Source organism: Aedes aegypti, chromosome 1 (genome assembly GCF_002204515.2).
Source record: "Aedes aegypti strain LVP_AGWG chromosome 1, AaegL5.0 Primary Assembly, whole genome shotgun sequence".
Classification (NCBI taxonomy): domain Eukaryota; kingdom Metazoa; phylum Arthropoda; class Insecta; order Diptera; family Culicidae; genus Aedes; species Aedes aegypti.
This window is the reverse complement of record NC_035107.1, coordinates 271639644-271653468: the sequence shown is the minus strand read 5'-3', so window position 1 is coordinate 271653468 and position 13825 is coordinate 271639644. Positions and strand designations below refer to the sequence as shown.

The 13825-nt window shown below is 38.9% G+C and overlaps 1 protein-coding gene across 1 annotated transcript in view; it reads left to right on the top strand.

The window, feature by feature from the left end:
* Positions 1-288: 288 nt before the first annotated feature.
* The window catches only part of LOC5576400 (bromodomain-containing protein 3), a 29594-nt gene continuing 16057 nt past the window's right edge, over positions 289-13825 (top strand). The window contains exons 1-5 of the mRNA XM_001662562.2: positions 289-907; positions 11440-12064; positions 12278-13145; positions 13208-13278; positions 13348-13476. Of these exons, the coding sequence (XP_001662612.2) occupies positions 483-907; positions 11440-12064; positions 12278-13145; positions 13208-13278; positions 13348-13476 (2118 nt within the window). The 5' untranslated portion in view covers positions 289-482. The remainder of the gene's footprint in view (positions 908-11439; positions 12065-12277; positions 13146-13207; positions 13279-13347; positions 13477-13825) is intronic.

Sequence of the window (13825 nt, the reverse complement as noted above, 5' to 3'; positions counted from 1 at the left end):
ACACCATCCAATATATGGCAAACATGGTGGGAGAATATTTTTATGTGACAAAATTATTTAGGTGTGAGTCTATTAGAGGGCAAAATCCTCAATACAAAAATCTGCGAATTTTTCATCACTAAACAACCCAATTGAAAATTTCGACTTTGTTGTCAAAAACGGAATCTCACTGTGGTCCCAAAAACATTTTTTTAAATGAAATATTTCACAACCCAGACAATCAATATGACATTAGAGCAACCATGATCGCAGCAAAAGACGAAAACGAACTGTCAGAGAAAATTAAATAAAAACAACACCAAGAAGCAAAGGGCAAGAAAAATCATTCAAAAAAGAGGAGTGCAAAAGTGAAGCGCAGCAGCAAATTCTGTGCGTGTGAAGAAGTGAACAGCCATTTCAAAACAAAAACATCCGTGGAAGAAAAAAAATCCCAAGTTACCGCCGCGGAATAAACCGGGAAAAGTGATCGATCGGCAGCAGCGATGCGTATGACGCGTTTCTCTCGGGGCCGTCCGGATTACGGCGGTGGTGGAGGTCGTCGAGGTCCGCCTCCGAATGGTCGCTTTCGTGGAGGTCGTGGCAATTCGCCGCCTCAAAATAATCGCTTCTCTTCCCGCCTGCCCCGGCGCTCAAGTTTCGACGGAGGTCACCCGTATCGGTCCGGACCGGTACCGTTGATGCAACAGCAGCTACCGCGTCCGGAACACTTTCAGTCTGCGCGCCAGCAGCGGCTCAACGAGGAGTTCCACGCAGCATATGTCCAACAACAGAAACAACAGCAGCAGCAGAAGCTGCTTCAGCAACAGCAACATCAACACCAACATCACGGCCGTCACCGACATGAACCGCACCAGCAGCTGACCCCGCATCTGGTTGAGCGGGCGCGATATCCGGACCATCGGTACAGGTGAGCAATGACTCTGGTGAAACTTACAGCCGGGCTTATTGCGATGGTGTACATCCCAGAGCCTCCAGAGATGCCTTCGTGAATAATTCACAGTTTCTCCAGAAATTCCCTTACAGATTCCTCGGGGAAGAGCTACATGAATTTCGCCAGTAATTTTCAGTAATGCATTTAATGACTTTTCCAGATATCCCTCTTAAAATACCTTCAGCAATTCATCCGGGAATTCGTCCAGGAATGTTACGAATGTTTTCTCTTCCAGGAATCCTATGATAATTTTTATAGGGAGTCAGTCGCATGTCGCATTTTATAGGGAATGGTTGCATGTCTCTTCTTAGAGACTGATCTCTATTTTAATGTAAGTCTCTAAAAAGTTTATTTTTGATGAAAGGTCTTTTAAGTTTCTATTTTATCCAAAATGGTCTCTTTGCCTGCAGTGGATTCTGATACAAAATTCTAGAGGCTACAGGAACACTTTTAGAGACTGTTATGAGACTATTCAACTGATTCTTCAAAAACTTCACCTCTGATTTTTCGAGAAAAAAATTCTGGAATAATCCTAGTTGTTTTTTTTTTGAGATTTCGTCTGGAATACTTACAGGAACTCCTACAGAGATCCCTTTTTCCAATTCTTCCAACGATTTTTCTTTCAGAAAATTCTCAGAGAAATTTTGCCAGAGTTTGCTTCGGGAAATCTTTGAGCACTCCAACGCTACTACCTCCAATAAATGTCTCTGTTTTTTCCAATAGGTGTTATAGCTATACTAGGAATTTCATCAGATATTTTTCCACTAATTCTTCAACCGAATCTCCAGTTGTTACTTAAGGAGATCTTCGATAGATTTCTACGGAATTTCTTCCGAAACAATCCAAAAAGATGTATTCTAAAGTTTGAAGAAATTTTGATCTAGGATTTTTGTGAGTTATGAGGATTGCTTCAGATATTTTTTGAGTGGTTGTTTGAGGAAATCTATTAGGAATACTTCCAGGGATTCCTCAATAAATTCGATCTGGGTTTCATAGTGCTGGTAGCGTGTCACTTTTTTTTATCTGGTCACTATAAAGTCACCATTTTCATTAAAAAATCATTATTTTCACAAAATTGGTCACTTAAGTCACTATTTCCGAGATCTCTATATTCACAAAGGCTTCTTTATCCAAAATAGGACGACGTAACGATTTTAGTAATTCGAAAGACAAACATTATTAGTAATTTTGGCACCTAAATTTGAAAAAGAGAGGTTTCTGGTGATTTTTCTGCAAAACATCAGGCAAAAATTTCTGGCAGAATATCTGAAATTTGTTTGTTGAGGCTGAAGCAAAATTTGTGGTAAAAACTCTGGTAAAATTTGAGAAACAATTTCGGAAAGAATTTGATGGGTGAGGTATTTGCATGGTTTGGTTGAAATCCATGACGTATTTCCGTCACATCTGTTTAACGAATTGCTATCTATATTTCTAGAATAATTCAAGGTGGATAACCAGGAGGAGCCTCTTACCTAACTGATAAAAAGTCTGAATCAAACTTTTTCGGAAAATAAAATAAAAAGTTCACTAGAGTTCCAAACATTCACTATTCTGAAACTTGTAGAATATTCGTGCAATCATTTTGATAAGCATTCGTTCTAGGTTTTCTTTTTAGTTTAGATCTGTCCATTCATTCATCGACAATTAATCTTCTCGGACATTGATAGATGTGCGCCATAAAAAAAACTCCTATAGTTTGTTGTTGAAAATTTACCCTCAAGGAATAAGTCCAGAGATACTTAAAGACATAACATATAAATAAAAATTGAATGATGTATGCAGTGCTGGGAATGGTAATAGTAGTAGGCTTGAATTTTTGCGAAAATCACGTGGCTCTCCAGTACAGTAGTTCAAAAACGTTAATCTCATCAAGTAGCCTATGTTGGTGCACGAATTTTCTAAATCATGAGTGTCATTGAAGGCTCTAAATGCGGGAAATGCAGCGGGAAATAGAACATTTTTCTACAGTAGTTTTGGGTTGCCCTTAGCAACGGGTGTTTTGCTTACAGCAGCGATGGGGTGAGTTTCACTGGCTTCGCTGACTGTGATTGGCTTTGCTTGGCTACTGTAGAGTGAATTTCAGATTTTTTCCCAACCCTGGATGTATGCATGTCACGGATTGACTTGATACTTTCAAAGTTGCATTGGTCCAGGGTTCTGACGTGTTCGTGTCTATATAAAGTTGAAGAAATTCTCAGGAAAAGCCAGGAAAACTTTGAGAAAGCATTACTATCATTCTGTATAGTAGATTTGTTGGCATATATTGAATTAATTTTAATTCGTCATAAACACTTCAATTTCGAAATAGGTACATTGATTTGAAATTTTCAAAAATTTTCTTTCACCTTCGGACATTCGAAATCTTAAATAATAGATTTAAGACAAATAGGTATGTAATGACGCTTTATACATATCGTATTTTAATAAATTAAGAAATCGAGTCTCGTGTCCTGGGTGGATAACTGTTAAGACCAAGATCCAAGATTACAATAAAGAATATCACTTTTAAAGTTTCATAAAATTCGATCAGTTACTGGCTATAATAAACGTATTTCCATGTTAACCCGTATAGGCCTAAGTGAAAGCAAAAATGCTAAAACCCTCACCGTTCAGCGGATACCGAACGGATTCAAATAATGTTTTGTCAGTACACTGGTACACATATCTAGTTTGTAATAGTAGCCAGAGGAATTCGGGAATATTCCTGTGACCGGAGTTATTCCGGTGAGTCACTGGGTCAGGTCGGGTAAAAAAAGGCCATTTTTGGGACATGCCAAGTTATCTTTATTTAATTGCAATGACATTAATTTCAATTTACATAAATCATTAAGAACTGATATTCAACATTCAAAATGAATAGGTTTGCACCATTTAGAATGTATCAGATGTGGCCACTTGGACTTAATACCCTGTAGAACCGGCTATAGTTTCGATGGATATTAAACTGTTTCAATTATCGAGATTATATAAGAATACAACTTCACACCGCACAAAAATACAAGCAACAGAAAAAATGTGATAAAGACATAAGCTAAGAAAACCAGAAACATCAAACAAATGTTCTTGGTCAAGCAAGTTGCTGAAACTAGATAAAATGTTCCGTCGAATGCTTCTGGAAAAAGTTTCAAGCATTTGAATTAAGGAAAAATTTCGCCTGTACAACACCTGTCTTAGAACACTATTGTGTAAAACAGGCAGTGTTCCACATGGGATGTGAAGCCAAAGAAAAAAGGCCTTGATTTAAACTGTTCTTCAAGCGAGAATATCCCCCGAACTCCATAAATTCATTTCAGGGTCGTCCAAGGCGTGTCTTGTAGAAAAATCATAAGTATTTGTCCCTGGAACAAATCGTTCGGCACCAAATTCATTGAAAAGTTCGTAACACTCATTCACGTAATTGAGGACTTAACCCATCAAGAATTACCAGGCACCGATCCCTTTGATGACTGCTTATCATGAACCTAAAATGGCAAAAATAGCATTAATACACTTTAAGGTGAAACTCCCTTGAATCCACAAAATTAGATGTAAATGAAGTGGTAGGCACAACTTTATTCTCTTATTCCCGGATAGTAGTGAAATATGAATAAAATGTACATCGTTGCCAGCAATTGTTGTTCATTGTATTTTTGTGGTCAGCGTTTATTTTCAATTCGCACATGCCTTCCAACGAAACTGACAACACTGCAAAAGTGAAAGTGATGGAAAATAGAAAAATAAAAAAAGTGAAATATTGTAATAGCGTGATTGTTTTTAACACGGTTTAGCAAAGTTTTGAGTTATTTTTACCAGAAATTGACTATTACGAGTTCTTAAAAATACAATAAGTTGAAGTAAATCGTGCTGGGGGGCCTACGTTCAGCAGAAACTAGGAAATTGAGTGAAAATTGTTCTTCGATTGCTAGTGTACTAGTGTAGACAAGCACCGAATTTCTCGTCGTACGTGTTGAAAATGACCACGAATTTCGAAATTTCGAGTATAATTAGTTGAGAAAATGATTAAAATGGAAAAATAATCCAGTTCTTATAGTGTATTAGCAATTTGGTTGTGAATAATTACAGGTAAATTACATAATTTGAGAAAAAGGGCATGTATGCGTATTAGAGTGGTTCAAAAAATCGTTTTTGCTCCACACCGTTCATTCGATCCTAGATCGAATTCTGAGTGTCCTCTCAAAATTTGAGCTCATTTGGATGAAAACTGAGACTGCTCAAGCCTTTTGAAGTTTGTATGGGAATTACTATGGGAAAAGCAAGCAATTCATTTAATCGGTCATAGTGTTTGCCCATGTACTCTTGGAGATTAGAGCTACGTTGATACTGTGAGATACATTCATCAGCTACAAATTTGCCGAAGACCGTTTTTAAATCAGACGCCCCGGTAATAAGTTATTGATTTTTGAATGAGTTGGAAAACTTTGGCTATAATTATTGGACTGTTCTGCAGGCATCACTGGATATATGCAGTAAAACATAGTAGCCATGTTTTGTGCGTGCTATCTTTCGCGCCAGGTGCACCAATGTTGCCTGTTCAGAAGTTAAATGACTAAATGAGCACTGCTGAAGAATTTGTGACTGGATATAAATCAATAATCAATAACTGAGGCGTCCGATTTGAAAACGGTCTTCAGCAAAGTTGTACTTGATGAATGTATCTCACAGTATCAACGTAGCTCTAATCTCCAAGAGTACATGGGCAAACACTATTACCGATTGAATGAAATGGTTGCAAATCCGATTGAAAGGTGCTCACGTGACATTACTTGCATTGTGTGCATGAATTGATTTTCATTCGATTGTTGTCACTTTTGATGAAATGCGAAAATGTGTTTTAATCAGTTACGCGCTTTTTCCATGTTAGTCCAATGTTTGAGATCTGGGCTCACAGTGACAGTTCGTGACAGCAGAATCCCGATCCCACTACGACGTACAGAAATTTTGTATTGGTTTCTCCCTCCCAGGTGTAGACAAGAGACTTCAAAAAGGGGTGATTCAAAGTTTATAGCAAAGTTAGCGTAAAAAGCTGGATCCATATCCAGCGTTTTTGGAATTTATAGACCTTTTCTCGCTTTTCCGTCACGTTTTTTTTTAAACCCAATGCATGCATTGTTGCTTTTTCGTAGACCTAATTCTTCTCCCTCACACGATGGATGTCATTTTTCAATGTTCCTTTATTAAATCACTGACTGACACGGCGGGATTCCACTTTCGTTCAAGTCTGTCCAGGGCTCCTTACAATAAAAAATGTATAGTTCCTCCCCAATGTTGGTCGAACTTGCTATTCAACGTGACATAAGCTGTAGTTGATATGATAAACGGTATAAAACATACAATTCTACATTATTAATCACATATTTACCTTGAAAACAGTTATTTAGAAGTCCAGCAGCTCCTGACAAAACTTGCGGCCACCATCTTCAAATTTGAACTCAAGTGAGAATGAACACGAAATGCAGATGTCCAAATGAACCAAGAGTCTACGTTATTTCCACGTAAGTGCGATTGATAGCCACAGTAACACTCACCGGGTCTCCATTTGGTGATTATACATGCTCTAGTAACTATAACCTTAGTCAGGTGAATAGGAGGCAAAATTAATTCACAATGATGTACGTGATTTTTCACGTACCAATGACGTTTGGATTATTTTGAGTGTAGGGATGTTTTTTGATTAGCACTACAGGTCAGACTCGATTATCCGGGATTCGATTATTCGGGAATTTTAAACTTGATTATCCAGAATTTGTTTTTTGCCCTCCCTTGGTTATGCGACCTTGTCGCGATGGGAGGGCATAATCCATTAGCCCATATGATGGAAACCAAAGGCGTAACCTGTAGTGGTAGTATCACATTTTGGCCATTTTTGCTTAAAGCCGCGTCATAATTCATATGGCATAGACGCAATAATATCTCGGATCTCGGATCCAACGGACATTCTGCGTCATTGATAGAATTGATGCCCATTTCAAATAATTAATCTATTCGAAGTGGACATTAATACTATTGGTGACGTTAAGTTTGCCTTTTGCTAACCAGAATGATCCGTAGCCACTTTTACTATTAGCTAGTTAGATACATCGTTATCATATACGACGTAGGGAATACATAGGAACTCTTAGGAAAATGACTAGTAGATTCACTGAGTAGAAATAAGTGGCGACAATCTTATTTTAATATGGTTTTTACATTGCCATAATAAGAAATACCTCTTTTGTAAGAGCGGTATAAATAATCTAATTCCATCTTCATTTTCGCAAAATTTACAAGTAGAAAGTAGGCGTTGTGAAGCATTGCATTTGCCACCGAAAAGTGAATCATGTAGGAGACTCTAATAGAACCCTAAGGTAACTTTACTCTTCAATATTCACTATAAAATGACTATGGAAAGTAAGACGCTGAGATCGATCATTAGGGTACACTTGCTAGTTTCGAAAAATTGTTGAACAGACAAGGAAAGCGACTTTTTTCTTTAAGTATATATGAACGTAATGACCAATAAACACTTTTAACAACAAAAAATAAAATTAACTAGAACTACTACTAAACAGCCTAATTTTGTTAAAACTTGACGACAATTGACATTTAAGACTCTAATCTTACGTAAAAGACAGGAGTAATCAGAATAGCACTTGAATGACAAATTATTCAAAACCATTTCGACTAGACAGTATTAGTAATGACACTACTACACAACTATTTCAAACAAATTCTGATGGAGCTGCTGATTTTCACAATGCTTCCTTTTCTCAGAAGCAAGGGAATATGGGCACTTTTCAAAAACTACCACGTCACAATACTAATAAAAAACAGTGTTCATGTGGGCGCCATTGCCTAGTCCGTCTGAGTATTGGTCCTGGTAGAGGGGAAACTTGGCAAAAGCCAGACCGAGGGTTCAGCCTTGACAAATTAAGCTGTCAGGCAGCTCCAACTAAATACCATACAAAAAAAAAAAAAAAGGTTGTCCAGAATTTGGTTTTTGATGTTATGGTTTTTAAATTGTAATGCATAAATCTGAGATGATTTGGTATTGCAGTATACAATATGAATGGTTTTGCAGTTTAGAAGTAAAGGCCCCTACTGTTCCTAGAAAAAATTTCTGGCTACGCCATCAAATCATATAAAAAATAACGAAAAAAGATTCTTTTATCAAAGATTTCAATTTTTTTCTTAGTGATTCGATTATCCGGAGTGAAAACGAAATCGATGCTCCGGATAATCGAGTCCGACAAGAATTTTCATGTTGAAAATCATCAAAATTACTTAAGTGTAATATTGTTTGACACTACAACATCACTTGTATAATTATGATTCGTGGTTTTACGGCTAACCAGCCGAGTGGAAGTTTAACAACATATACTTTACAATTGAATTAAATAGACAAATTGGTGTGAAATTTGCAAAAAAGTAACTCGTCTATCATAAGACACATGGACGCAGAAGTTAATCTGAATTCGATTTCAGCTCAATACTCACGTGGTCCTCTTTCGCAAAGCGCACATTTTTCGGAAGAGTTAGATGCCCATCCAAACACAACGCTTTCTATTGTATATGCAATGTCTAGCCCGAGAGCACATTATTTATTAGGTATTGAAACACCACACACTACTCGCCAACGACGTGCTGGCTGATATTTGTATAGTGCGGACTTCCAATGGGTCGCGACCTTCTCAAACGACCGGTTACGGATCATGAGTCCGTTGCTCGATAAGAGGTGCGATTTGCTGAAATCGAGTTCAGGTTAACTTCTGCGTCCACGAGTCTTATGGTATGTCCTATCTAGTGAACAGGGAATCGTGAGTTCGATTATCACCGAGAAGACGTGTAACTTTTTCGCAAATTTCACATCAATTTGTGCAAAGTATAAGTAATGTTTAGTTTTTCGGTAGTTACTGAAACATGAACCACACTTTTTTTTCATATTCATGTTCGATGAAAGTGTTTAAATATAAGCTCTCAGATGGTGCATAACATTGGGGAATTTGCATTCCTGAATTATACATTTTGTACTTCATTTTATTTTTCACATTTTTCAGCGAATTTGATGGCATTAAAATAAAAGAAATTTTAAATTTTTGTCTAATTGTATACATCGAAATCATCGGTCGAAATACAATGCTCTTGACTAGCGATTCATATAAAAACCGGACAACAGAAGTGATTAATGTTGATTGATTGAACAGAAAGTAAACAAAAAAAAAAACCTCTCAGTGTTAGATAGATCGTTTTGAAAAGTTTTGCGAGATTTCTACAGTAGATTTTCGACAGATTCATATAGAAATTTCTTCAAAAGATTTTAGAAGTGTATACAACCTTTTCTATTCTACCCACATCATTGCTTGGCTAATCCTTACAATTTAAGATTCTTCAATTTTGACATTTTATTTTGAAGCTTCTTCATATCATATTTTGATCCTTCTAAATTTCCTAAACTTATGTTCAATTATTCAAACTTATCATTTAAAAAAAATAGTTCAATTTTATGAGGATTAAATACAAGAAATATCTCCACTAACTTCAATGTGTTCGATCACATTTTTGATGGTTAAAAGTTACAGGCCAAACGCATTCTCACTGAATAAAATGGTGGATGCTTACAGACTTTTGAGAATGATTATAACAAATACTAGGCAGATCTTGAAGCAGACTACAATTTAAGACACGATCCTCACATAAATTTCACGGAAAACTGAGGCAGGATTCTCACAAAATGGACGCCAAGATTAGGATTGTCACAGAATCCGCAGTAGGATTTTACAAAGCGTAGCCATCATCAGATCCGGCACCTAATCCTAAAAATGGTTTTCCGAAAAACATAAATGCAAAACAGACTTCTTAGTTCCGGTGATGTTCTGACGGAATCTCAAAGTAAATTGTCAAAGAATCTTGCACAGATTTTGGTTTTGGGCTTAACACTAAGAAAACCCTGAGCAGAATTTTAAAATAATACTACAGTCGCCTCTTCATCGAGATAAGGAGAGATCGAGACAAAGAACATTAATTTATTGAACACTAGATTGAAAATCACTCCGTTACTAGGAAAATAATAAACAAACAAACTTCATTTCAAGTTTCCAAATTGTTCTGAATCATTTAAATCTGGTCTAGTAACCTTTGATAATGTTCATATCGACATATGGAGAGAAAATTGGAAACAGAAAATCATCAGGAACGCATCGGGATATAAAGATATCGAGATATGGAGAGTGAAATCGTAGGCAGAATGAGAAGACCGAAGCAAACATCGACACAGGGAGAGATATCGAGATATAGAACATCGAGATGTGGAGAGTCGACTGTACATTCTGGTTGGTTGGTTGGTTTGACTTTATTAACGAGATTTTTAGCCCTGGGCTAGTTCATCTCGGGACCAACGGCTTTACTTCCCTTCCGAAGGAAGTCGTCACTATAACTTTTTACGTCATAAGTGACTATGTCGGGGATGGGATTCGATCCCAGGTCCTCGGCGTGAGAGGCGAGTGTTCTAACCACTACACCAGGTCCGTCCCCTGTACATTCTAAAAAAATCTTATAAAAATCTCTGATAGAACTCTTATAGAAGAATTTTATTACATTCTCACATTCTTCTTCTGACAGAACTTCATAAAAATCATTCGAATAATTCTGTCGGAAATTTTCATGAGAATTTGTTAGAATCTCATTAAAAATCCTGATCAACATACACATAGGTTTAGGGGCCTTCTTTAGCCGAGTGGTTAGAGTCCGCGGCTACAAAGCAAAGCCATGCTGAAGGTGTCTGGGTTCGAATCCCGCGTCGGTCTAGGATCCCTGGGCACAGAGTATAATCGTACCTGCCACACGATATACGAATGCAAAAATGGCAACTTTGGCAAAGAAAGCTCTCAGTTAATAACTGTGGAAGTGCTCATAAGAACACTAAGCTGAGAAGCAGGCTCAGTCCCAGTGAGGACGTAAATGGTAAGAAGAAGAAGTTTGGATTCATGAACCAAATTTGGAGATTTGTAATAGAATCTTTAAATGAACTCCTAAAAGAATTTTCGAAGTAATAAATGAAGGAAATTTTGGGCAAATACCTAAATGCATTTCAAAACATTGTTACAGTAACACGACTTCTTGTAATTCCACAAGGTGTAAAAAAAAAACCGTTAGAAATATCCTCACAGAAATGTCTGGTCAAATTCTGATGAATCCTTATAAAAACTCTTATTTTCTGGTTCTTGCTCGGTTTCTTTTTTGTATCTTTTTAATTCCTATTTCGTTTAATTTGTCAAGCAGAAGGACCCTAAATTTCATATTTATAGGACATTCAGTAGATACCAGCCATGGACACCAGATTTAATGCTTATGTCCGATGCCGTATCTGGGTAAAAACTGATTTGCCACTGTATCTGGTGTATTCCAGAAACTGAAGTTCTTTCACAGAGCTTACTCAAGATACTTTCTATCTGAATACTGATTACAAATCTCGGATTATTCACTCCTGCCAAAAGCCACTCAAAAGTTGAAAGCATGCTTCCCCTTTCTTACAGATCGCCGGTCCCACTGGTAGCCCAGAGCCCTTCGGCGGAGAAGGAAGTTAAACCGCGGGCATCGCGGGAACGAGCCCGCAGCCCTGTCCTGGATCGGAGGCGAACCAAAAAACGGAACCGCAGCCTTAGTGCCGCCCTCAGCGACATAAGCTCCGGCAGCAGTTTCTTCGCCGACGTGGTAGACAGCGATGCCTACGCCAGTCCGGATTACGATGAGCTCACCAGCGAAGAGGAGGAAGAGGAAGAAGACATTGAGGAAGCGGAAGAAGAGGTAGAAGAGGAAGAGGAGATCCTCGAGGAAGTGATCAAGCGTAAGAAGAAGAAGAAAGAAAAAAAGAAGAAGGATCGAGAAAGGAAACAGCGAAAGAAGGAGAAGAAACGGAAGAAGGAAATCCTGGAGGAAAGGATCTGTCCTCCGGAACATGACGTGGCTCAATCGAAGGAGATCTTCTCGTCCGGTAAGAACATTCTGGTGAGCGTGAGCTTCGCCGATGGGGATCATGAGGACGCGGCAGCGGCAGAGAGGGCCTACCGGAAAGCCAAGAAGAAGAAATCCAGCCGAAAGAAGGCGAAGGGAGAGAGCAAACATAAAGACGACCGGAAGAAGCATGATGAATCGTTAGAGGTAAGAATAAGTTAGAGATTGTTCATTTTATGATATATATTTTTTACTTATTGATAAAATTGCAAACGGTTTCCTGTTTCGTTATATTATTCTACTATGCTATACAGAAAAAATCAAAAAATGGCATCAAAAAAATGCTGTTGACTGAAGATCTTTTTTAAGAAAAGCCTTTGAACATTACTTTTTTTCTGATTTATAAAATTTCCATTCCAGTACCCATCGACGAGCCAACGAAAGAAGCGCAAGGTAGACGAAAACATCAAACCGGTGGCGATAATCGATTTGGAACGATCGCCCGGCAAGCAGTTAATCTCCAGTCCCAAGGAGGTGATCGTGCTGAGCGACGAAGAAGGTGGCAACAAAAAGAAGAGCAAACCTGCAAACGATCTGGTCGGACCGAACACTCCTCCGGAACCGGCACCCAAATCGCCGGAATCCTACGATCCCTTTGAACCGACCAAATCCCCCACTCAATCGCCAGCTTCGGGACACAATCTGGGCAGCATATCGACCGTTAGCTATCCGGAACATCATCACCCGCACCATCATCATCACCATTTGCACCAGCGACAACCAAAGGATGCACCTATGGCGATCTCTCAGACTTCGGTCGATCTCAACAGCGCCGGCGGCGATCACTACGACGACAGTATCCTCGATCTACATCCTACGTCGCCGATGGATCAACTTTCGCCCAGAGGACCATACCGACAGTCCCCCCTCAAAGCGCACCGGCCTTCACCGATGAAGAAATCGAGTCATGCCACGGCCTCGGCGACGATCACTTCCGGTGCCATGGTTCCTGGGGCGACCGGTGGTGGCATCCAAGCGTTCGGCGAAGACATGGACGATGGGGACATTTCGCCGTATTCGCCGCGGTCCAGCGATTGCGACGACCACATGTTCGATCCACCGCCGGAAGGTGGCTCGGCAAATGGCAGCGGCAGTCAGCAGCAACCCAAGACGATCGCCCTCACGGTGGACAACCTGAGGAAGGTGTTCGGTAACGACAAAAAGACACTGTACGGGGACCTGAGGAGGCCCAACGAGGCCGTTTTGGTGGTGGACGAAATGTACAAACGTGAGTTGCGGGTGGATCTTGGTGGAATGTGGGCGGTATTTAAAGTTCTTTTGCGTTTTCAGCACAACGAGTAACGATGGAGATGCTGGATGAGATGCCAAACTCCGCGGTGGATTTACAAATTAAAGAGAAGGTAGGACTTTGGGTTTGATCCAGATTGAAATCCAATTGAAACAATCAAATTTTTGCCGTGTCTTTACAGCTAATTCAAAAGTTACAACGCCAGGAGCGGATAATCGAGGAAGTCAAACACTTCCTCAAGCCGCACTTCAACAAGAAGCGCATCAACAAGGACGAGTACAAGGACATCATGAAGAAGTCCGTTCCGAAGGTGAGATATGATGAGTAACTAACAATTAGTTACTAATAATTTATTAAGATCGTTGAGTTTTCACAGTTTACCATCAGGTTATTGACTATCTTGAATTTGTAATTGTCAGTTATTTTCAGGTTGATTTGTTATATTTTGTAATGAGGATGAGCTTAATGGACCACTTGTCTTTCCATTAGTTTTGAATTGATCATTAGATCTCCGAAAACGGGCGTGTTGGTTTGCCCTGAATGCCATTTTTCCGAATGTTTCTTTTTGCAGCTCATTCATGTACACTCAGAAACACGGGTAGTCACAGAATTACTAAATTTGAGTAATTTATGACTATTTATTATCTGCCTTTTATCTT